Source organism: Ursus arctos, unplaced genomic scaffold (genome assembly GCF_023065955.2).
Source record: "Ursus arctos isolate Adak ecotype North America unplaced genomic scaffold, UrsArc2.0 scaffold_25, whole genome shotgun sequence".
In the NCBI taxonomy this organism is placed as follows: domain Eukaryota; kingdom Metazoa; phylum Chordata; class Mammalia; order Carnivora; family Ursidae; genus Ursus; species Ursus arctos.
The window spans coordinates 28,703,154-28,726,678 of record NW_026622930.1 but is presented as its reverse complement, the minus strand read 5'-3'; the positions used below and the strand labels follow the sequence as shown (position 1 = coordinate 28,726,678).

The 23,525-nt window shown below is 40.3% G+C and overlaps 1 protein-coding gene across 19 annotated transcripts in view; it reads left to right on the top strand.

Moving 5' to 3' along the window:
* The window catches only part of RGS6 (regulator of G protein signaling 6), a 581,147-nt gene that overhangs the window by 15,236 nt on the left and 542,386 nt on the right, over positions 1-23,525 (top strand). For all 19 annotated transcript variants that reach the window (XM_057318706.1, XM_048220080.2, XM_048220081.2 and 16 more), the window contains exon 2: positions 9,519-9,621. In XM_057318706.1, coding sequence (XP_057174689.1) covers positions 9,538-9,621 — 84 coding nt within the window. In that variant the 5' untranslated portion in view covers positions 9,519-9,537. The remainder of the gene's footprint in view (positions 1-9,518; positions 9,622-23,525) is intronic.

The window sequence follows — 23,525 nt, the reverse complement described above, 5'->3', positions numbered from 1 at the left end:
GGGTGTTGTATTTTTAAAAAAATTTATAGTGAATTTCTAGATTTGTGGTTTGGTTTATATCATTAACTTTGGAATGTTCTCAGTTATTATTCCTTCAGATATTTCTACTCTTTTCTCTTTCTTCTCCTGGTATTCCAATTACACCTATGTTATACCTTTGGATATTGTGCCATAGTTCTTGGATGTTCTGTCTCCATTCTTAAAAATTTCTTTTTTTCTCTTTTTTTCAGTTTGAGAAATTTCTGTTGACCTTCAGGCTCACTGATTTGTTCCTTGACCATTTTGAGTCTGCCAATGAGCCCCTGGAAGGCATTCTTCATTTGTTACAGTGCTTTTGACTTCTAGCATTTACTTTTTTGAGGGTTTTTTTTTTAAGAGTTTCTATTTCTCTGCTTTCATTACTATCTACTTTTTCTATTAGAGCCTATAATATATGTAATCATAGTTATTTAAATTTTCTTGTCTGATAATTTCAACATCTCTGTCCTGAGTCTGGTTCTGATGATTGCTTGTCCTTTCAGACTGTTTTTTCTTGCCTTATATATGCCTTGTAATTTTTTGTCAAAAGCCAAATATGGTACATCCAGTAATGGGATTTAAGGTAACTAGGCCTTTAGTGTGAGGTTTTATTTACCTTGGCCAAGAGTTGAATGTTTGCTATAGCTGTAGGTGCTAGAAAATTCGAATTCCCCTTGTGTTCTTATTTGTGTCTCCTCTCTTGACTTTAGGTTTCCCTAAGAAGTCCTCAGAGAGTTTGCGTCTTGCAGATGTTTGAGCTGTAATCCGCTATTATCATACTGGAGCCCCGTTAGTGTGGTGGTGGGAGTTAAGCAAGGGGGAATGTTCTATCATCTTCCAATTAAGAGCGAAAGTGGAGTGACTTCCTTTTAGTAAATATGGCAGCACTTCCTCTCTTGCAAGAGGAGGGAAGTCAGAGAACACGGTGGTTTAGGTGAGGGTGCCTCAAGATGAGAGACTTGCCTTCTGCTGACTTCCATTTCTTCAGTGAATTTTGAAGTGAGCCTCTCAACTGAGACTGTGTGTGAAGCTTGAGCAAAAAAGAAGATATGAGGTAGCCAGTTCAGATAGGGAGACAGCAAACTGGGTGGGAAAACATCTTAGATTTGATAGGCAGTGTTGACTAAATTAAAGCTTGTGCTCATGCATTTAAAATGCAGCTGGTCAGTCTGGTTGTGGGATTTCTTCCTCGTTCCCACCACAAAGAGCACACCTGCTTGGGCGTGAGCTTGGATATTGAGATATGTGGATATTGTGTGTGGATGTTCTGGTTCCATAGTGTCAGAGTTTTGCCTGGAAATCTGCTGCAGAAAGGGTATATTGAGGCAGCTGAGGATATTTGCAAGGGTATGACTGAATGGCTAAGACGATGGGCCCAGGGACAGAAGGATGTGAAGGCAGAGTGAGGAGTAGGTAGTAATGGAGGGTAAAAAACTTGTGAGTTCCATGGATTGAATGTCTAAGTAAGTTTGAAAAATGTGTGCAGTGAGTGTAGAATAAGTGGACTGGAAAGAACTGGCAAGTGAACTGGAATTTGAGGTGGTACAGTCACCATTGATGATGGGGTTCAGCATGTGGCCATGTGAGACAGTGGCTGAGGAAGAGGGGTGGAGGAAAAGGTTTCAGGTGGGAAAATAAAAGGATGGAGGGACCAGCCTTCGAGATAGGTCTTTGACTCTGATGTTCAAGTCATGGAGAGTGATGAAGGAGTGAGGGATGGAGAAGAAAACCTCGGAGAACTGGAAGCGGGGGTCCTCAGGAAATGAAAAGGCTTCGTAGGAGGGAGGCAGGAAACAGTAGTGAGGATGGGTAGAAAGTGGCATAGCTAGATGGCCTGAGTGTCACAAGAGCAGGGATTTGTGTAGGAAGACAGGAGAGAAATTGTTTGAAGCAGCAACGGGGAGCCAGGAGGATGCTTATCTTACTTTCTGGTTTGAGATATGTGGGGTGAGAACAGCTGGGCTCCAGGGGAGGGGCATGTTTTGGGGGGAAACCAGGTTTCCATGAAGGTCACTGAAGGTCAAAGTTCAGAGAGAAGGTGGAAGGCCATAGCAGGCATGCTGTTTATAGAAGAAGAGTTCAAAAGGCAGGAAGAATGGATGGGGAGTTGGTGGGGTTTGGGGGTGTTCAGAGCAGTGAGGGGTGAAGAGCAATGGTGAGAGAGGATGCCTGGGTGGACCTGAACTTTGAGTGGTAATTGCAGTAATAGAACTGGTAGTCACACCACATGGCTAAGAACACCCCGTTATGTGAAAAACTTTCTGCTTCTCCCAGTTTAATTTTTTAGGACTTTTGTTTCATATGAAGAATGTAAAAATATTTATCTTTATAAGAGCTTTTAACAAAAACTATATTGTTTAGGCTGTAAGGCAGCCGTGGCAACTTAAAAAGAATTGTATTTATGTATATGTCTTAAGGATGGGTTGGTATGGGGAAGTCAGCTTCACCAATACACTAGGAAGTGGAAGGCAGGAATCACACATCTGTTGAGGACCTACTATGTGCCAGTTGTACTATGTACCAGAAGTACCTACTGCTAAGTGCTTTACATGTAGTTTAGAGGTGCTAACTACTTTATATTTAGGCATATACTTAAATTTTGTATATTTACACAATTTTGTTTTGAATACTTCATATAGGTGATGTCACTGGAGACCAAGACTGACAAGTTGGAAAGTATGTGGGCATTGCAGTCAGTCCTGGGTTTGGAGTTTAGTTTCTTGGTTGACAAGCTGCCTTACTTTTGGCAAATTACATATATTCTTTGGCCTCAGTTTTCTCATCTGTAAAGTGGGAATAGTAACAGCCACCTGTTAGGGTCACTGTGGTACCTTCCCCAGGCAATTCTGAGAAGCAGACAAGGCTGAGAACCCCTGATACCAGTGGTCAGTATTTGTTCCATTTTATAGATGAGGAAACCAAGGCTCACAGAGGATAAGTTAGTATAATGCTAAGTTATTCGTGATCACACGGCATGCCAGGATTGAGAGCCTGTTTTTTGAGTCCAGGACCCTTGCTTTTTTCAGTACGGAGAGTCTCTGCCTGAATACAAGGGAAGCTGAAGGAGCTTCACCTCCACATGGTTGCCCAGACAGTAGGCAGCGTGGCCGGGGTGGAGGGGTTAGGCAAAGAGAAGGTGGGCTCATGGAATCTAGGTCAGTGGTTCCCAGACCTGACTGGGCTTCTACATCACCTGGGGACTGTTTAAATTATAAATCTTCAGGGGACACCCTAGCCCTACCAGATCAGAATTTCTGGAGCAGGGGACCCAGGATCATGTATCTTTAGAGTCAAGCCCAGGTGATTCTGCAGCTATTAGTCTGGTTCAGGTACTTGGACCAGCTTCTGGGAACCACCGAATGCTAACCGATGTCCTAAAATGATCAAGCGATTATATCCCAGTAGAATCCTGGGTGCCTGGCATGGGCACCGAAATTGACCCCTAGAACTTGTGCTCTGGCACCTTGCTTTAAGATCTTTGGTGTAGGACCTGAAGCCGACTCTCACTCTGTCACTGAGCATCTGGACTTTGAGGTCATCTCTATAGGAAATGTCACGTTGGCAGACCGCTAAACAGAAAGGCTTATTTGTTCCTCAGAGCTGTTGTTCTTCCTTCTTCCCCCTGGAGGTTCCTGCCCACTCAGTCAGATTAGAGCTATATAAACAAGCTTGTACTACTAAGCTAGCACACGTCTTGTAAATCTTTTTTCCTGAAGTGCTTAACATTGCTGATGTCAGAAAAAAAAAAATCCATTGGGTTTTAATGGGCTGAGGCAAACAATGTGAAGTTGATACAATATGGAGGAGAGGAGATAACATCAACAGAAATTCTTATTTGGCAGCACAAATATTCAGACTATTTTACAGTCAGGCTTTGATTACCTCTCCTGCTAGATATTTCCCTGAATTGGGTTTTGAGAGCTAGACACAACGAGGGGCAGGCATGATGTTTAAGGCTGCATGTGACGGTGATCTCAGTGGCACTGGAGTGTCACTGCAGCGGTCTGCCTCTTAGTTGTGAGTCCGGATCACCAGAGAAACTTGTTAAATCCCTCAGTAGGGGAAGGGTTTCTCCAAAGATTTTGATGCTGGTGGCCTGGGATTTCATGAAACCAGACGGCTGGTCAGTTGCTACATTCATTCTGCACTAGGGAATTTGCATGCTTTATTTTATCTCCTCTTCAAAAGCAACTTTGCAAACTAGAGAGTTCTCATCTTAGGTGAAGAGCTGGAAGTTGGGGGAGTGTGGGGAGGTAGTTAGTTGCCAAAGGCATAGCCAGAGCTGAGATGCTATTTCCTATCTGACTTCAAAGCCCCTTCCTTTTCCACATTATTGAGGTCCTTCCACCTGCTGGGCTCAGCATTGTTATCTGCTGGACCCTAGGCTCTGCTTGCCCCAGAGAGGCTGACATTACAAAGGAAAATAGCTGGCAGTTGTTGTAACCGCAAGCTACAAATGCAACACAAGTTTGGAGTAAATTGCAGTCCTGATTTGCAGGAGCTTTACTAATCAGAGTTTGAGTCATAGGCGCTCAATTGTTCTGTTATTCACAGGGTCTCTCCTCACTCTACTTTCCATCCTCCCACATATTCCTTCTTATCTAAATTGCTCATGGATAGAGCGCCTGGGTGGCTCAGTCGGTTAAGTGTCCGACTCTTTGATTTCAGCCCAGGTCAAGATCTCAGGGTTGTGAGATTGAGCGCCATGTCAGGTTCCATGCTGGGTGTGCAGCCTGCTTAAGATTCTTTCTCTCCCTCTCCCTCTGCCCCCTCCCTGCCGGCTTGTGCTAGCACGCTCTCTCTCTCAAATAAACAGCTCATGGATTTCTGAATTCAGGGTTTACCCATACCGATAAACCCTGCGAAAAAGTGTGATTCTGTACATAGGTCTTTGTCAATAAAGAGGCTTCTTTGTGGAGCAGTTTTAATGGCTTGTTATCCAGATGAATGTTCCAGAAGGAGTACACTGCATCTTGGTAGAATCTTATCAGTTTCATCATTCATTCAAAAATATCTGAGTGTCTACTATGTGCCATGCCCTGTTCTAGGTACTGGGGATAGAGGGGTGAACCCCACCAACAAAGACTCCACCCAAGCAGAACTGCCTTTAGTAGAGATCCCTGATAAATGAGTAAACAGAGACAGGTTCTGTTGTTTCTCACCCCACATTTGACTGTTCCACTTAATCTTCTTGAGATCAGATTGGCTTTATGGCTTTTTGCTCTTGGGTACCTGCCACTTCTGGGGCTTCAGATGGCCATGCCTGTGTTGTCCCCTAGGCTGGAATGGCCTTTCTGCCTCCCCCAGACTCCTATTCATCCTTCCGCTCTGATCTCAGTTGCCAGGTTCTGCCCTGTGCCAGCATAACGAAACACCCGCAGATTACAATGTCCTGCTTCTGTGGACATGTCTGTCCCCACCTTCTGGACTCTGAACACTTTAATGAGAGCATCTGTGTCTGATTTATCTTTATATCTCCAGGGCCTAGCATGCAGCCTTGTGCGTGGATGCTCCGTGTGTTTGCTCCAAGAAATGTTGAGTCCCACCGCCCCTGGTGGTGGGAGTGGTATTACAGAAATTGCTTCAAGGGGAGGGATGCTGAGTCTGGGAGGGGATGGTTTGCTCCAGCAGTTCTGTGATTCTCTGACGAGTTCAGCATGAGCCCTGCCATGACTGGAGGACACGGGCTAGGATAGGGGCAGTGATGATTAAGGAGAGGTGCTATGGAACATTCTGATGAGCATTTGAGGGAAAGTTAGAAATGTGAAGTTCTGAGGTTCTAGGGCAGAGCTGGAAGGAATAGTTGAAGATGTAGGCTTTTACAGCTGTCGTCCAGCTGGGGTCCAGAGAGGCGGTGGCTTGACCTGGTTGTGATGGCTACCTAATTGCAAATCAGGTGGGGGGACCAGGCCACCCGGTTCAGAAGACTTTCCACTACGCTGGGAAGCTAAGGATAGGGAAGCAAAAGCACAGAGAGGGGAAGTAACTTGCCCCAGATCACACTGCTTGTAAGTGGGGGAGCCTAAATTCGGCTGTGGATCTGCCTGATGACAGACGCCAGCTTGTAACCACTGAGCTACCTGTCTCTTCTTGGGGACTTCAAATCTCAAGCTCGTAACACGTTTTCAGTTCTCCCCTTTGTTAGCTGTAAGCCATGATAGGAAAAGAATATCATTCATGTGTTTTCTTTCTGTTGAAGTGTAGCTGTGTGTTTTCAGGAAAACATTTACATTCTTCAAATATTAAAATAAAAGGCTCTGAATTATTTACTCTGTGCATATATATGCAGTACATATAAATAACATGAGGAAGTTTTTGGGTTTTCGCTACTGTGAAATTTAAAACACTCTTATTTCATTTCTATCGTACTTCATTTAAAAATAAATATTTCATCCTGTATTGTAATGAATGAGAATCTAGCCCTTTAATGTCACGAACCCTAGCTTCATAGTCAATGAGTGTAATTATAATCTCCTTACCTGTGTAGGTTTTGCATCCCGTTTCTCTAACATCTGTTGACACATGGGCTGGAAAGTGGTTATATCACTATTTTAGAACTGATTCTTTCTAGACACAGAAAAGTTAAATGACATTGAGTTTCAAAATGAGCTGCTAGAGGAACCAAAAATAGAAGCTTTTCTACTACATACTCGACTCACTGAGATTCCTAACATGGAGACTGTCTGCCAGCCCTTGGTAGTCTGAAGTCCCTGTCCTGGACCATCAGCCTCTTGTAACACCAGAAATATTTCTGTAGGGGACGGCGCGGGGGGTGGGGGGGGCGGGGAGAGGGGAGCCGTCTGGGAAAGACGAAAACAGGGCTGACAGGATTGTTTCTAGGTCATTCCCAACCTTGCTGTTATAACACAGTTTTCTAGGTGGGAGATAATACGCTCATTAAAGTCCGAGTGTTCATTTACAAGTAAAGCCAGAAACCCCAAATGGCTCTATTACATAGATAAATGAGCAGACATAAAATGGACTTAATTTTTGTTTTTCGGGCTCTGCCATATTCTGTATTCAGGCAAAGGAGTAGGCAAATAAGTAGCTATTTAAAAATAAAACAGCATGTTGTTCATTTAACTTTAAAAGCCATTGATTGGAATTAATAATCAGCATTGCCATGTAGCACTATATTCATGGAAACACTGACGTTACAGTGTGTGGAGATAAGAGAATGATGTTCATTATCTCTTCATGTAATCTTACTTTTAAAATGCATCTTAATTCACAAATGATGAAGAAAGCAAGCAACATTCAAAGGGTATACTGTGGGCATTTAAATTCTTAGCACAAATGACAAATTCCTGTCTCTTGCCCATCTTCCACCCAAATTTGTTTTTATGGAATGACCTTTGGTACTAACTTATTTTACAATAAAATATTTCCTGAGTTTTTATTTTGAATTGAAATGGCCTTTTCTGTCAAGTATGGTATTTATAAAAGTTTCTTTGATGAAAAGCCTATGAATTTTGTGCAAATAACCCAGGCAGGCTCTTGGCTTAGGGATAACATTTGTATAGGACTTTTATGGCTTTAGACGATGCGTTTGCCCACTCGGTTTATTGGACCCTTACCTGTGAGTACGCTGTGGAATTCACATTTTACTGATGAGAACCATGTAGAAAGAGGCGCCTTGGCGTGGATCTGGGTCCACAGCAGGCATTCAGCGTTTTGTTTTAAAAGGAAGTTAACAAAGAGAACCCAATAGGTTATTCAACTTGCGCAAAGTAGCGCAGCAAATACAGTGTGATACCAAGAACTGACCTTCTTGTCTCAGAAATTCCATACGCTGTCATTGTTTCCCTGATATCTTTTCAGGCTTTTTAAAAAGGTCAAATTAAAAATATTTGTTTTACTTAATTGAGGTAAAATTCACATAACATAAAATTAACTACTTTAAAGCCTACATTTCAGTGGCATTTAACACATTCACAGTGTTCTGCATCTATTACCCCAATCTCGTTCAAAAATGTTTTCCTTGTCCCAGAGGAGACCCCATACCCATTCAGCAGTAACCCCATTCCATCCTCTGCCCAGCTGTTGGTAGCTACCAGTTTGCTTCCTGTCTCTCTACATTTACCTATTCTAGATAGTTCATGGAAATGGAATCATACAATATGTGACTGTCTTAGTCTGTTTGGGCTGCTATAACAGAATGCCATAGATCGGCTGGCTTATAAACAACAGAAATTTGTTTCTCATATTTCTGGAGGCTGGGAAGTCCAAGATCAAGGCCTGAGCCAATCTGGTGTCTGGTTCATGGTGGCTTTATTCTCACTGTGTCTTCACATGATGGAAGGGAGCTCTCTGGGGTTTCTTTTATAAGGGCACTAATCACCTCCCAAAGGCTGTGCCTCCTCTTGCCATCCCACTGGGGCTTAGAATTTCAACATGTGCATTTTGGTGGGGACATAAACATTGAGTCCATTGCAGTGACCTTTGTGTCTGGCTTCTTTCATTAAGCGTAACGTTTTCAGGATAAATCTATGTTATAGCATGTATCAATACTTTATGACTTTCATGGGTGAATTTTATTCCATTGTAAGGATAGACTATATTTGGTTTATCCATCCATCAGTTGATGGACTTAGAGTTTTTTCCATGGTTTGGCCATTTTGAATAGTGCTGCTGTGAATGTTTGTGTTCAAGTATTTGTTTGAATACTTGTTTTCAGTTCTTTGGGGTATAGTTGAATTTTCAGTTTATATGGTAATTCTATGTTTAACTTTTGAGGCGTTACCAAACTGTTTTTCGTAGTGGTTGAACCATTTTACATTCCTACCAACAAGTTATAGATGTTCCTTGCCAACACTTGTTGTTTGAGGTTTTTCTTTTTTACTATGACCATCCTAGTGGGTATGAAGTGGTATTTCCTTGTGGTTTTTTTTTTTTTTTTTAAGATTTTATTTATTCATTTGACAGAGATAGAGACAGCCAGCGAGAGAGGGAACACAAGCAGGGGGAGTGGGAGAGGAAGAAGCAGGCTCATAGCAGAGGAGCCTGATGTGGGGCTCGATCCCACAACGCCGGGATCACGCCCTGAGCCGAAGGCAGACGCTTAACCGCTGTGCCACCCAGGCGCCCCTCCTTGTGGTTTTGATTTGCATTTCCCTGATAAAATATTCAGATTTTAATGCATAGAATTAATGTGATTAATAGAGTGAGCTTTGGTAAGACAAAATCAACATCAAAATGATTGGCTTCATCTGTCTTCAGAAGATTTTGTAGGACTGGCATAAGCTCACCCCTAAGGTGCATGATTCTGGGCTGAAAATAAAGAACATGTTGCTTTGGGATTAGAATAATATATGTGGATAACAAGACCCCAATTATCCCCTAAACATTTTTTAAAATACTGCTTAAATTAATGAGGAAAAATAAATTCGTCATGTTTTATTTTTGTATCACCTGCCAAAAGATACTTACTTTTTTGCATTGTAGAGCTTTCTTCGTATAATTTTTTCATGTCTTAATGGTCTGTTCATTTATTTTTGCAGCTGAGTGAAGACATCCGGGATGGCTCAGGGATCTGGGGATCAAAGAGCAGTGGGGATTGCTGACCCAGAGGAGAGTTCTCCAAATATGATAGTCTACCGCAAAGTAAGGCCTCTCATTAAATGTTGGGGGTGCTGCCTCTGTGTGTGTGTGTGTGTGTGTGTGTGTGTGTGTGCGCGCGCGTGTGTGTAGGGTTGACTGATGGTTGACAGCTTGACAAATGTTTTCTGCCTAAACTGCCTTGACGGATAAATGAATATCGTTTTCTTCTCATATGCTCTGATTTTCCAATTCTAAAATTCAAGGAACTTAGGTTTGTCATACTTGAAAAATATGATTTGGTTTTCTTTAAAGATTTTATTTTTAAGTAATCTCTACACCTATTGTGGGGCTTGAACTTACAACCCTGAGGTCAAGAGTTGCGCGGTCTACAAACTGAGCCAGCCAGGTGCCCCTGAATTGGTTTTCTTTAAATGCAAAGATTGCCTAAGCAATGCAGGGGGAGCTATATTCTCCTTCGACGTAAAAGCCTTTGTGTAACATTTATCAAGTGATTGTTTTTGAACCCATAGTCGGTACAAGATCTGGTCTAGATGATGTGGGAGATACAGAGGTATGCATGTATTAGATGGTTACAGTGGGTAGGAGACGTAAGATGGACACAAATAACTGTAATAATCTAAGTGTTAATTTCCATAAGAGAAGTGCAAATAGAGTGTTATATGAAATCAGAGGAACAGGTGATTACTTCCAGGCTCAGAGGCCAGGTGTGGACTGGTGGAGGAGTGGTCTTTGAACTCCGTTATAAAGGATGGGTAGGACTGCTTTCTGTGGAAAGCAGAAAGGAAGAACAACATTCCAGGTAGTGAGATGCGTTCAGCAAAGGGAAGGAGCTGAAGAAAGTGAACAGCAACCAGAACCAGTGAGCTTGGGGGCGTAGCAGACTTACATGGAGTAATGGAGGTAAGATTTTGGGAAGAGTTGGGTGGAGCCATATTTTAGAATGTTGAATCATAGGCAATTTCATTATGAAAAACTTTTGTGCTAGGAGTTGTAAAATTAATATCTCTTTGGGATTATGAGTCTTGCCTGTGTGCCACGTGCACTGTTATGGAGGCAGATTCGAGACTCTGGGGGTGTGGGGGGGATTGGTATTTCTGTCTCTGTGAGAAAGGTAAGGAGGACACTAATCTAGCAAGGGAAATGCCTCTCAGAATTGAGTGGAACTGAGCAAAGGGATTAAAGAGTCTGAATTAAAAATGACTAGGAAACTGAATGCATATAGAATTAGGAAGGGAATAGAGAATCAAAGATGACTGTGTTTTGACCTTGGGTTATAGAAAGACATTGATGGTATTAATTCAAATAGGGATATTTGGAAGAATGTCTTAAAGGAAGGAACTACGACACATAAGTTTTATTTGTGCACATGTTGAATTTGAGGGAATAACTGCTTCTTATTAATATACCTTTTTAAGGCTTGCATATTTGTGAAAATTTAACCTAACTATATAACATATTAATAAGGAAAATGAGTTACTGTGCATTCATTTTACAAATATTCGAGTTGTCTGCTGGGTTCTGTGTATTCTGCAAGACTTTGTGTTTGATCTCTGCTAATCACATGAGCAAGGTTGAGCTAGATATTCCTGGATGACTGATATGGTGAATTTTTCTCTTTCCTTATAAAGATAGAACTCAAACTAATCTTGCTTTGAGTATCAAATTCCTTAATCCTTTGCTTTGTAAGAGAATGCTTAGATAACCCTTCTCTAACAGAGATGCCTGTTAAGTTGTAGTAAAGAAAAAAAAGAGATTAACAGGGCGAGCCAATTAGTGAAGCATACAGAATAGAAAGATATTTATTCATCATTACCTTCTTAACCCACCCCATGCTGGGAAACCCTATGCCCAGCTCCTAGGAGCGTGAGCTTTGAAATCAGACCTAGGTTAAAATGATTGCAACTCTACTACTTCCTACTGGTGTGATCTTGAGTTTTTTTTAACTTCTGTGAGCTTCAGTTTCTTCATTTTCAAAAAGAAAAATAAAAGGTGGGAGGAAGGATAGTACCTGGTGGGGTCATTATGAAGATTCATTTAGATAAAGTAAATGAGGCATTTCACATCTTACTTTGCACGGAGTGGTCCATAATGAACGTGTCTTTTCTTTTATCTTAAGGCCTCATAAAGACAGTGTGTCATTTGGAGAGGAAATAAAAATGTATAAATGTTGGTGGCATTAATAAGTTGGCTAAAGTATATTCATACAGTGAGTTGTATTTTAAGACACAGGTAAACAATACAGTTATTCTTTTTTAATTTAAATTCAATTATTTTTATTTTGTTCAGGAGATCGTAAACCCATGGGTTATTAAAGGTTCATAGGAAATGTAAAGGTCATGCAACCCAAACACCTTTCTGGTATTATAAATGTTTGGTATTATGTTGAAAGGAAAACTCCCTTCAGGTTTGCGGGAACTTGATTTTTACTTTTTAGGTGGTAGGAGAGGACTCTTTTTTGGTTTAATTTAGGTACAAAGTTGTCGATTGCTGTAGTTCTTCAGAGATATGACTACTGGCCATTTGGTTTCTATATTGGAAATATATCTTGCTTACTTATGACAAATTTGTGTGTGGGGCATGCATGTGTTCATGTTATTTGCTGTATTAGTTAATTGCTATAAAAGGGATATTGCATCTGTTCGATCTATTAGAAAGAAGGCATTGCTTAGTATGGATCTAGGACCTGGAATCATTTAAACCTAGTTAATTTGACTAAATCATGGTTGTGTTTCAACTGTGGGTTATTTACCTAGTTCTCTACTCGCAGTGCTGTAGACCAGCCATTGGCTACAACCAATACAACCATTATTGCGGGACACTATCCTCAAGGTGTCAGTAAAGATTAAACCTTGAAACCAAGGTCAATTCAAAACATTTACTATGGAAGTCCTCTTCCATAATGGTTTTTTCAAGGTTGTGAACTCTAAAACCAAAACTTTTTTTAGAGGTCTACAATAGAAATTTACATTAAAAATTATGCAAATAGTGTTTTCCTTTTTGTTTTCTTTCTCTTGTTTGTTGTTTCTTACTCATGTAGGATGTTTTTAGCGTGAAGTTTTTGCTTGGATTGTGTTGTGTTGATTCAGATGCTGACATTTAAAAAGCCAAATCTAGGGAAATGGAGCTTTCGGGTAAACCTCCGAGCAGTAAGTGGGATGATCATGTCCGTGATGTTGTTGTGACTTTTAAATGCCATTTAGGATGGTAACCTCCTGACATATGAGTAATGATGGGTGGGTTTCTTAAGCCTACACTCTCAGGATCCTTCTCATTTTCTTTTCATGTTTTCTGTGTCATTAGCTGTGAGAAGTTGTACTTTCCCGAGGCATGATTTATTTATTGAGTTGAATAGACTTTCTAATTTAGTTTTTCATCCTTCACATTCACAGTTTGGATTGGAGGTGTGTATGAAAAATGTATTGGTCACATTAAAAATCTATTTAAGAGAAAACCTTAATTATTCATTAAGTCACCCAGACCCTGTTAACCTTTTTTATATTCTTGGATCCAAAGGATCCTGGGTCACTGAATTGTCCAATGTAGGGATGATATTTGAACGTGGCTGAACATCAGATCATTTACGGCTGTTTTATAAAAATATTGATCCTCAAAGGATCCCCTTCACCAAATTATTTTTGTTTCATAGGTCTGAACTGGGTCCTAGGAATCTGAGTCTTATTTTGTTTTTTAATATTTTAAAAGATTTTATTTCTTTGAGAGAGAGGGAGGGAGGCATGCGCAGGGAGGGGGTGGGGCAGAGGGAGAGGGAGAAGCAGAGTTCCCACTGAACAGGAAGCCTGACACTGGCCAATCCCAGGACCCTGAGATCAGGACCTGAGCCGAAGGCAGACACTTAACCAACTGAGCCACCCAGGCACCCCCTGGGAATATGAGTTTTAAACTCTTCTCAGGAGAATCTGAGTTTGAAACACGCTTATTTAGTATCTTGTACAATATCCAGGTAGAGTACACATGACAAAGTAAAGGGAAAGTTGATGTTTTGAAGTGAGTTTTTGATTTTATAATTATTCATAGATCTTTCAGATGTAGAAGAACCAGTCTCCTGTCATGCAATTACAAGTAAGGGATTTTAGTAACATCCTCATTTTTTAAAAATTTTATTTCTATTTATTTATTCATTTATTTTATTATAATAATATTTTTTTATTATATAATGTTAGTCACCATACAGTACATCCCTTGTTTTTTATGTAAAGTTCCATGATTCATTAGTTGCGTATAACACCCAGTGCACCATGCAATACGTGCCCTCCTTACTACCCATCACCAGTCTATCCCATTCCCCCACCCCCTCCCCTCTGAAGCCCTCAGTTTGTTTCTCAGAGTCCATAGTCTCTCATGCTTCATTCCCCCTTCTGATTACCCCCCTTTCTTTATCCCTTTCTTCTCCTACCAATCTTCCTAGTTCTTACGTTCCATAGATGAGAGAAACCATATGATAATTGTCTTTCTCTGTTTGACTTATTTCACTTAGCATTATCTCCTCCAGTGCCGTCCATGTTGCAGCAAATGTCGAGAAATCGTTCTTTTTGATAGCTGAGTAATATTCCATTGTATATATGGACCACATCTTCTTAATCCAGTCATCTGTTGAAGGGCATCTCGGCTCCTTCCATGATTTAGCTATTGTGGACAGAGCTGCTATGAACATTGGGGTGCATATGGCCCTTCTCTTCACTACGTCTGTATCTTTGGGGTAAATACCCAGTAGTGCAATTGCTGGATCATAGGGTACATCCTCATTTAGATGAGCAAACTGAAGGATGGAGAGAGTGTGTAACTTGCATAGGTAACTCAGCAGTTTCCCCATGAGGCCATGATTATGTCCAGGTAGCCTGACTACCCCTGTTGATGTCCCTTCCACCGCCATGTTATCGACCACAGACTATCACTGCCACATTGTTGGGGCTCAACAGACATTGGATGAATTAAATAAATGAAAATACTGTGCAGCTGATCTTTGCTTTTCATGCTTATTCTCAGAGACTTGACTTGGTTAACTTTGAACATTTGTAATGCCAAAGCTTCCTTCTGCTTGTTGGTGCTCTTGTTTCTTGGGTAAAGATTTTCTAAAATGTTTACTTTCTTTTATAAACTTAGAATTCTTTTGAGTACAAGTAGGTTGCTTTCCAATTTTGTTTAATTCTCTGAGTGGTGTTAATAATGTCTCTTGAGAAATTTCCAACTGGACTGGTAATTTGATTTGGTAGAATTCTGGGCAATTAGATGGTAGTTGGACAGAGTAAATTGTAGCTTAACTTGACCCAGACTTGGGTCATGAGGCAGTACAGTGTGATGGAAGATGCCAGACAGGGAGCAGAGAGTTCGGGATATCTGACCCCAACTCCCACGCTTACTGATTTGGTTCTCTAGATGGGCAACTTCATTTTCCTAGCTCTGCTTCTTATTTTGATTTCCTCCGCTCTCTTTTCTTTTCCTCCTTCCTTGCCAACCACAGAATACTTCTTACACAAAAAGAATATATTCCATGTCCACATAAAGTAGAAAGAAGCATGATAAAATGAACCCTGTGTACCTAGCAACCACTCAGCATAATAAATAAAATATTACTTTGGCTTCATTTCCTTTTCTGTAAAATGAGGGGACTGGACTAAATATTGTAAACATACTTTTCTGCAATAATTTACAAGTTTCATTCTGTAAGTTTTTAATCATTTAGAAGTTAATTAACTTTCCTGATGTCAGAACAATGTTGTGAGACTGTAGACATGCCTAAGGGTCTTTTGAACTTTTCTGGAAATATTTTAAACAGTCCTACATAACCTAAAGTGGATTGAGATAAAACCTAATGTAGTTAGGCATCAAAAGAAAAATTGTACTTGTAATGATTTAACATTCAACAGTTAAAGTATTTTCTTGGTGGCGATGTGTTTCTTTGGCTCACTAGTAACATATAAGACTTTTGTACAGGTATCATTTAGTGGTACTGATTGTAGGTTAGACAGATAGCAGGAACAGTGTTTCAGTAGTAGCACTGGATTCTGTCAGTAATACATAGTGTTAGGGATGAATTAGAAGTCTTAGAGAAAGAAGAGAAAGCCAATGTTCTTGTAAGTCATTGCTGGCTTCCTTCACTTGTTAATTTCCAGTTATTTATTCCTTCTCTGTTGGAATTTGGGTCTTGCCTCTGTGTTGCCCTGATACTCCAAGGTCACTTTCCCTAATGTTCTAGGACCCTTGCAGTTCTGGGTAGAAGTTGCTTTAGGCATATTTCCAAAAAGGAAATGTAGCACTATTTTAGTTACACAAGCAGTGGTATGCAGCAAGAAGGGGAAGAAATCTAGCCTGGAAGAGGCAAGCCTGATGAGCAAGCTGGGAATAGGACATTATTTTGGAATTCATGGAAGGCAGTGGTAGTGGCCAGCACAACTGAGAGTCAGGGAACCTATAGATACTGGTGACCAAGGCACAATGAGGCTTAGCAATAATTTAATCAGCAAATATGCATTGAGTGTCATTTGCATGCCAGATGCTAGGAATCCAAGATGAAGTCTGTGCCCTGATGACACCTGTAGGCTGATGGGCAGAGATGGGTAACTAGGCAACTGCAAGAGGCAGTTGGTAGAGGGGAGCTGAGGAACGTGGAAGGAGGTAGAAGGGTCACGAAGTCCATATCAAGAGAGAGGATGATGATGTCATAGAAGACCAGAGGATTTGGCACCTGCCTTAATTCGTGAAAGATGAATAGGAATTAACCTGGCAGAGAGGGGGGAAAAAGAAGTGTAGGAGGTAGAAGGACTACGACATGGAAAGGGACAGAGTTGTGATGTTATAAACTTTCTGGGAACTTCAAGTGGCTGTTTTCTTGGAGCTATGTATATGTGACGGAGGTGGAGAAATAAAGTTGGCTGGGGAGATTAGCGTTGGATCACAAAAGACCTGACATATCATGCCAAAGATTTAGGACATCATGCAGGTATCTTCTCTTTGCACCTGCACATCCACATTCTACCCACCCCCCACCCCCCATGCTGCTCCCTGCCCCCAGGAGGTAGACTCATTGGCAGGGCTCTTGGGATCTCTGGCTTTGAATCAAGTTTGGTCAGTAGAAGCCTGGGGAGAGATGGGAGGGAGGAAGAAGAGCAAAGCCAGGGCGTTCCTTCCTGTGGCTCCCTCTCTGTAGAGTCTTGCACTGCCTGTGTCCCTTGACTGAGGGTCATTGTTCCTTCCAGGGCAGACTGTTCTCCTCTGGGTCCTGATACCCTTTTCTTCTCCTCATCTTTTTTGGGCATTTGGGTGGCTCCAGTTTGTATAGTCCTCTATTGCTGTATAACCAATTACCCCAAAATGTAATGGGGTTAATTGGCTTAAGCACATTTATTATGTCATAGTTTCCATGGGTCAGTAATCTTAGGTGGGTCCTCTGGGTCAGTGCCGCTCACAAAGACCACAGTCAGGATGTTGGCGGGGATTGCAGTTTAATCTGAAGGCTCACCTGAGGAAAGGCCCACTTAAGCTTACTCATGTGGTTGTTGGCTGGATTCAGTTCGAGTGCTGTGGGAGTGATGGCCTCAGTTCCTCACTAACTATTGACTGGAGCCACTCTGAGTTTCTTGACAGGGTAGCTTACAACAAGGCAGCTTGTCTCATCAGAATGAGCAAGGAAGAAGAGGCAGGAAGGGGGGTGGTAGTGGAGTTTTACTCCTTTGTAACCTAATCTTGGACATAACATTCCATATCCTTTCTGTTAGGAGCAGGTGATCAGGTGAGGGGTTTACGTATAAGTTAGGGGTTCCTGAGCGTTCCTTGTGGTTCTCCTATACTCTGCCACTTCTTTTTACTTTGTCTTTTTTGAAATAAATCTTTCTTCAATTGTCTTACGGGTGCCATCTGTTTCCTGACCAGTCTCTGACTCATGTAGACATTAACCCCAAAGCAAAGGAAAGCTACCGAAACCTTGTTTTTCTTCATAAGGAAAGTCACCACAAAAGAGAACCCGAAGCTGGGAAGTCATATGGTCGGCGTGGCGAATGCACTTGTGCAGAGAGGGTGTGAGAGAAATGGTAAGATTAGTGGGCAGAGTGGTTTGGTGATTTTGCAGGGATTCAGGTGAGGACAAAATGATGTCCCTGTTAATGGCAGTGGTAACGCAGGTGAAGGGATGTGCCTGAGAGCTGTTTAGGAGGTACAACCAACTGGATTTGGTGTCTGATAAGATGTGGGTGGATCTGAGGGGAATAAGGAGATATCTTTTCACCAGGTTACACCTGGGAAATGTCAGAAAGTCTCCTGGAACCAACAAAATTTTGAACCAAATAACTGTAGAGCTGGATTGCCTGCCCTTCTCCTCCTTGTGTGCAGAGAAGTCAAGTGTCGTGGAAGGAGAGTGTAACTAGGCCAGGGTGTCTCTCAATCAACTGTGGCTGCACCACTAGCTGACTTAGGGCCGTGCCCAAGTTGTTTTTGTTTTGAGTCTAGTTCTGCCATTTGTGAAGTGAGGAGTTAGCTAGTCTAGGTGATCTCGAAAGTGCTTTCAGCTCTGACATGCCAGGGCTTTCATAATCTAAAATAAAGACATCCACATTTCTTTGCCTGTTTACTCTTTTTATAGCCGCCTTTGTTTTCTTTAAAATTTTCTTTTTGTTATTATTAGTATTATTATGTTATGTTAGTCACCGTACAGTACATCATTAATTCTTGATGTAGTGTTCCATGATTCATTGTTTGTTAACCCAAGCAAAACTTTAAAAAGTCATGTAAGTCATTATGTTTCAAACAAACGCTTTTTGGTCTTGAACATTTAGGGCTTCTTTTCTTTTTTCCCAAGGACTAACTTCAGAGAGTATTCTGGGTAACTAATTTAATTGTTCAATCTGCATTTTGAATTCCTTTCATTAAGTATTTTGAAGGTTTTTTATTGCCTTGGGAAAAAACTGTTCTGTTTCCCTTTTCCCCTAGGATTGGAATTGCCACAGGAAAAGCTCCCCATCACATTATCTTGGTTGGCAGGAGACAGGAGTGTAGGCAAGTCCCCAACCAGTGGTATCAGTGTCCGCAGATGAAAGGCATGGTATTTTTAGTGTCGAGAACAGCTCAGTGTGGTTTAATATGATGTGTTTCCACGAGTATAGCTTTCTAATTTAGAAAGCCTTTGGTGTGTTCAAGGCTTCATTTCATTTTTTTCCCATTTCTCCCCCCTCATTTCATTTCCAAGAGTCTAAGATTTTACATTTTGACAATTTATTACTCTCACGATTGCCACTCCTTTGCAATATTCCTACATATGGAGAACTTGAATGGCCATAGAGTGAAGTCCTCATTCTCAAGATTTTGAACAAGAAAAACTAAAAGCCTACAGATACCTGTGAAGGGAAAATAAATGTTTCAGTTGTTGTAGGATAGGAGCATTATTTTTAAAAAACACAATTGCCAATAGAAATCAAAACTGAAAATGGACAAGTCTTTTGATCTGCATTCTCATTTCTAAAAATGTATTAGAATAAGGGAATGGAAAAAATATACAAAGATAGACATATAGATATAGACACACATTCATGCCAAAAGAATATTCATACCTCTGTGGTAAATAACATCAAAAGATAGAAATCAATCAAATATTTGTTGAAAAGGAATTAAATAATCATAGGGGGATAGGATTTATATTTGGAATGACCCCCGGGTTAGGTTACTGGGTCCCTGTTCTGGTAGACCTACTAATTGCCTTGAAAGGAAGTTGGTTCTTGACATCCTAGGATATGGTCCAATTGAATATTCTTTACTTTTAAAACCCTACAGGACTTCACCATTTTTGTAAAAGTTTTGTCTTATTTGCTAAATACAATGGTTGTGTAGATTTACTAAAAAATTATTGTTTTTATTGCTTTATTATTTTCTACATCTCTGTGCTTACTTCTGGGATCATTTTTCTTTTGTCTGGAGAACTACCTTTAGTATTTTCTTTAGTGCAGATCTGCTGATGCAAGATTAAGGAAGATAATAGGGATTTATTGCTACCCCCTCTACACTGGATACTGTGCTGGGTACCGCACATACACTGACTCATGTAATCACCAGAATGGCTTGTTAGGCAACTGGCGGATGTCCTATATTACACACAAGGAAACAGGATCAGAAGGAGTAAATGACTGGTATTGAGATTTGAATCTGGGTTTGCTTTATTCTAAGTTTGTAATTTTTTTAAAAGAAATTAAATTACATAGAAAAAACAAAGAAGATCTCAAAGTTGTAGTTAATTATAGGAAGGTTGGTGTTGACAAGATGGGCTTACACAGGGGAAAGGAATTTCAAGAGAAATGACTTGAATTGCGTCTTTAAGAAAGGGGAGGATTTTCTGTAGGAAAAGCCAAGAAATGATTCTAGGTGATGGGAGTTGTGGAAGCAAAGGTATGGTGATAAGAAAACATAGATGTACATAGGAGGTAGTGTATTTTATTACACTAAATCTAGGCGATGTGTCTGGTGTAATAATAGCCTTATATTTCATATGGAGAACCTGAAGCAAGAAAACACTAAGCATTTTTAGTTCTGAAACTCACATGGTAAAATACTGGTAAAGCTGAGCTTTCTGCTGACTGATTTTCTTTCTTTCCTTTTAAAAATTAACTGTTTTCCATTTTAAAAGTAATAGTTCGTTTTTGAAAGAATATATGAACTATAGAAAAAAATATCTCACATATTCCTACCATACAAACATGACCACAGTTAACATTTTGGTCTACTTCCTTCCAGGCTTTTATTTTATATAAGCAGTGTATATATATTATATTAGTGCACATATAATATATAATATTCAGGGCTACCCTGAATAGCCAAAGCAATCTTGAAAAAGAAGAATAAAGCTGGAGGTATCCTAATCCCAGATTTCAAGATACACTATAAAGCCGTAGTAATCGAAACAGTAAGGTACTGGCACAAAAACAGACATGTAGATCAATAGAACAGAATGCAGAACTGAGAAATAAATGCACACGTACGTGGCCAATTAATCTATGACAAAGGAGGCAAGAATATACAACAGGAAAGATGGTGTCTTCAGTAAATGGTGCTGGAAAATGGACAGCTACACGCAGAAGGATGAAACTGGACCACTTTCTTCCACCATACACAAAAATAAACAAAGCGGATTAAAGACCTCAATGTGAGACCTGAAACCATAAAACTCCTAGAAGAAAGCATAGGCAATAATTTCTTTGACAGTTGTAGAAACATTTTTCTAGATATGTCTCCTCAGGCAAGGGAAACAAAAGTAAAACTAAACTATTGGGACTATACCCAAATAAAAAGTTTTTGCACAATGAAGGAAACCATCAACAAAACAAAAAGGCAACTGACTGAATGGAAGAAGATATTTGTAAATGATATATTAGATAAGGGGTTGTTATCCAAAATATATTAGAAGTCATACAACACAACAAAAAAAACCCCCAAATAATCTGATTAAAAAATGGGCAGAAGGCCTAAATAGACATTTTCCAGAGACATACAGATGGCGAACAGACGCATGAAAAGATGATTAACATCACTAATCATCAGGAAAATGCAAATTAAAACCACAATGAGGTATCATTTTACACTTGACAGAATGGCTAGGCTCATAACCAATAAATAACAAGTGTTGACAAGGATGTGGAGAAAAAGGAACCTTCGTGCGCTATTGGTAGGAATACAAATTGGTGCAGCCACCGTGGAAAACAGTATGGAGTTTCCTCAAAAAATTAAAAATAGAATTACCATATGAGGGGCGCCTGGGTGGCACAGCGGTTAAGCGTCTGCCTTCGGCTCAGGGCGTGATCCCGGCGTTATGGGATCGAGCCTCACATCAGGCTCCTCTGCTATGAGCCCGCTTCTTCCTCTCCCACTCCCCCTGCTTGTGTTCCCTCTCTCGCTGGCTGTCTCTATCTCCGTCAAATAAATAAATAAAATATTAAAAAAAAAAGAATTACCATATGATCTGGTAATTCCTCTACTGGGTATTTACCCAAAGAAAATGAAAACACTAGTTTGAAAAGATATATGCACCCCTATGTTTATTGCAGCATTATTTACAATAGCCCAGATATGGAAGCAATCCAAGTGTCCATCCATGGATGAATGGATAAAGAAGGTGTGGTATATGTATCTGTCAATCATATATCTATGATATATCTATGTATCTATCATATGTCTATCATATATGATAGATATATGACAGAATATATCATATATATATATATGACAGAATATATCATATATATATATATGATAGAATATTACTCAGCCATAAAAAGGAATAAAATCTTGCTATTTGCAACATGGATGGACCTAGAAGGTATAATGCTAAGAAAAGAGGTCAGACAAATACCATATGATTTCACTCATACGTGGAATTCAAGGAAAAAACAACAAAGAAAAAAGAGACAGACAAAACAGACTCAAATATAGAGAACAAACTGGTGGTTATCAGAGGGGAAGTGAGAGGATGGGTAAAATAGATAAAGGGGATTAAGAGTACACTTATCTTGTTGAGCATTGAGAAGTGTATAGACTTGTTGAATAACTATATTGTATGGCTGAAACTAATATGCATGTTAATTATACTTCAATTAAAAATTTAAAAATTAAAATATATATTAGCCTAGTGGGTAATCATAGAGTATATACTATTTTATGTTTTCCTACCATATCCTGAGCACTAGTCTGTGCTACAATGTGTTGTCATAATCATAAGTTTTAAAGATTGTATTATATTCCAAGTAGATAATGCACTGTAATTTAGTTATTCAGTTCCTTGTTATTAATAGCAAAATTTAGAATTTCTAGGTCAGAGGGCATGACCTGTGTCATGACTCCTGGTACGTATTGTTTTCTGGAAGGTCAGTATTAGTTTCTGCATGTATAGGCTGGCCTTCCTTGGGTTGCTGTTAGTGTTCATTGTACTTAAATAAGAGGATGAGAGGGATGCCCGGGTGGCTCAGTCGGTTACGCATCTGCCTTCAGCTCAGATCGTTCTCCCAGGGTCCTGGGATCGAGCCCTGCGTCAGGCTCCCTGCTCAGTGCAGAGTCTCCTTCTTCCTCTCTCTCTGCCCTTCCCCCCAACTCATGCTCGCTCTCTTTCCCTAATAAATAAATAAAATAAAAAAAAAGAAAGAAAGAGGGTGAGGGGATCTCTAATAATTAGGGCTAGAGTATTCTTTCCTCTCTACCTCGAAACCAGATTGCCATCCTAATGTCTGACTGGCTTTGCAGCACCACCCTTCTCTGGAGAGCCTCAACGCCTGGGTATTGAGAAATTTTCAACTTGGAACCTTTCCAAGCCTTTTGCTATTTTATTCTCTATTTGTTTTTCTTAAGCAACTAACTAAATAAGAATAACATTTCAACCTCTTTCCACTCCCCACCCCCTGCATTTTTCCTGCCCATACCACCTCTGCCTCCAGTTTAACCATGGGGTTGCTTCTTATATTTTAAAGCTAAATACAAAAGCACAGTTCTGAGATGCAGCCAAGTTCTGCAGCCAAGTTTGAAGAATAAAACTTTAAAACAGCTCTTCTGTCACACACTTGCGAGGGGAGGCAGGCTTTGCTATAAATAAGGCACATTCCATTTCTATCTCATCCTTTGCAGCCCTCTTGGATAATGCTTTTTGTATATGACTGCAGTGTTCTCTTGCTGCCCACTCACCCTTTCAACCTTCCCTTTTATATCGCATTTTATTTAAGCGTTCAGTACTTCTGGAGTTTAGGGACCCGCTTGAGAGAGGAGTAGAAGTTTCCTTTCATTCTCCAGGGTTAAGTGTACTGAGATAAAGTGGCTGACTTGTGAGAAACTACATTTTATCTGGGACACTTTTAGCAGCTGCTGTATTAGTTTCCTATGGCTGCTGTAACAAATTACCATAAAATTAGGGGCTTAAAACAAAACAGATTTATTCTCTTACAGTCCCAGAGGTCAGAAGTCTAAAATGA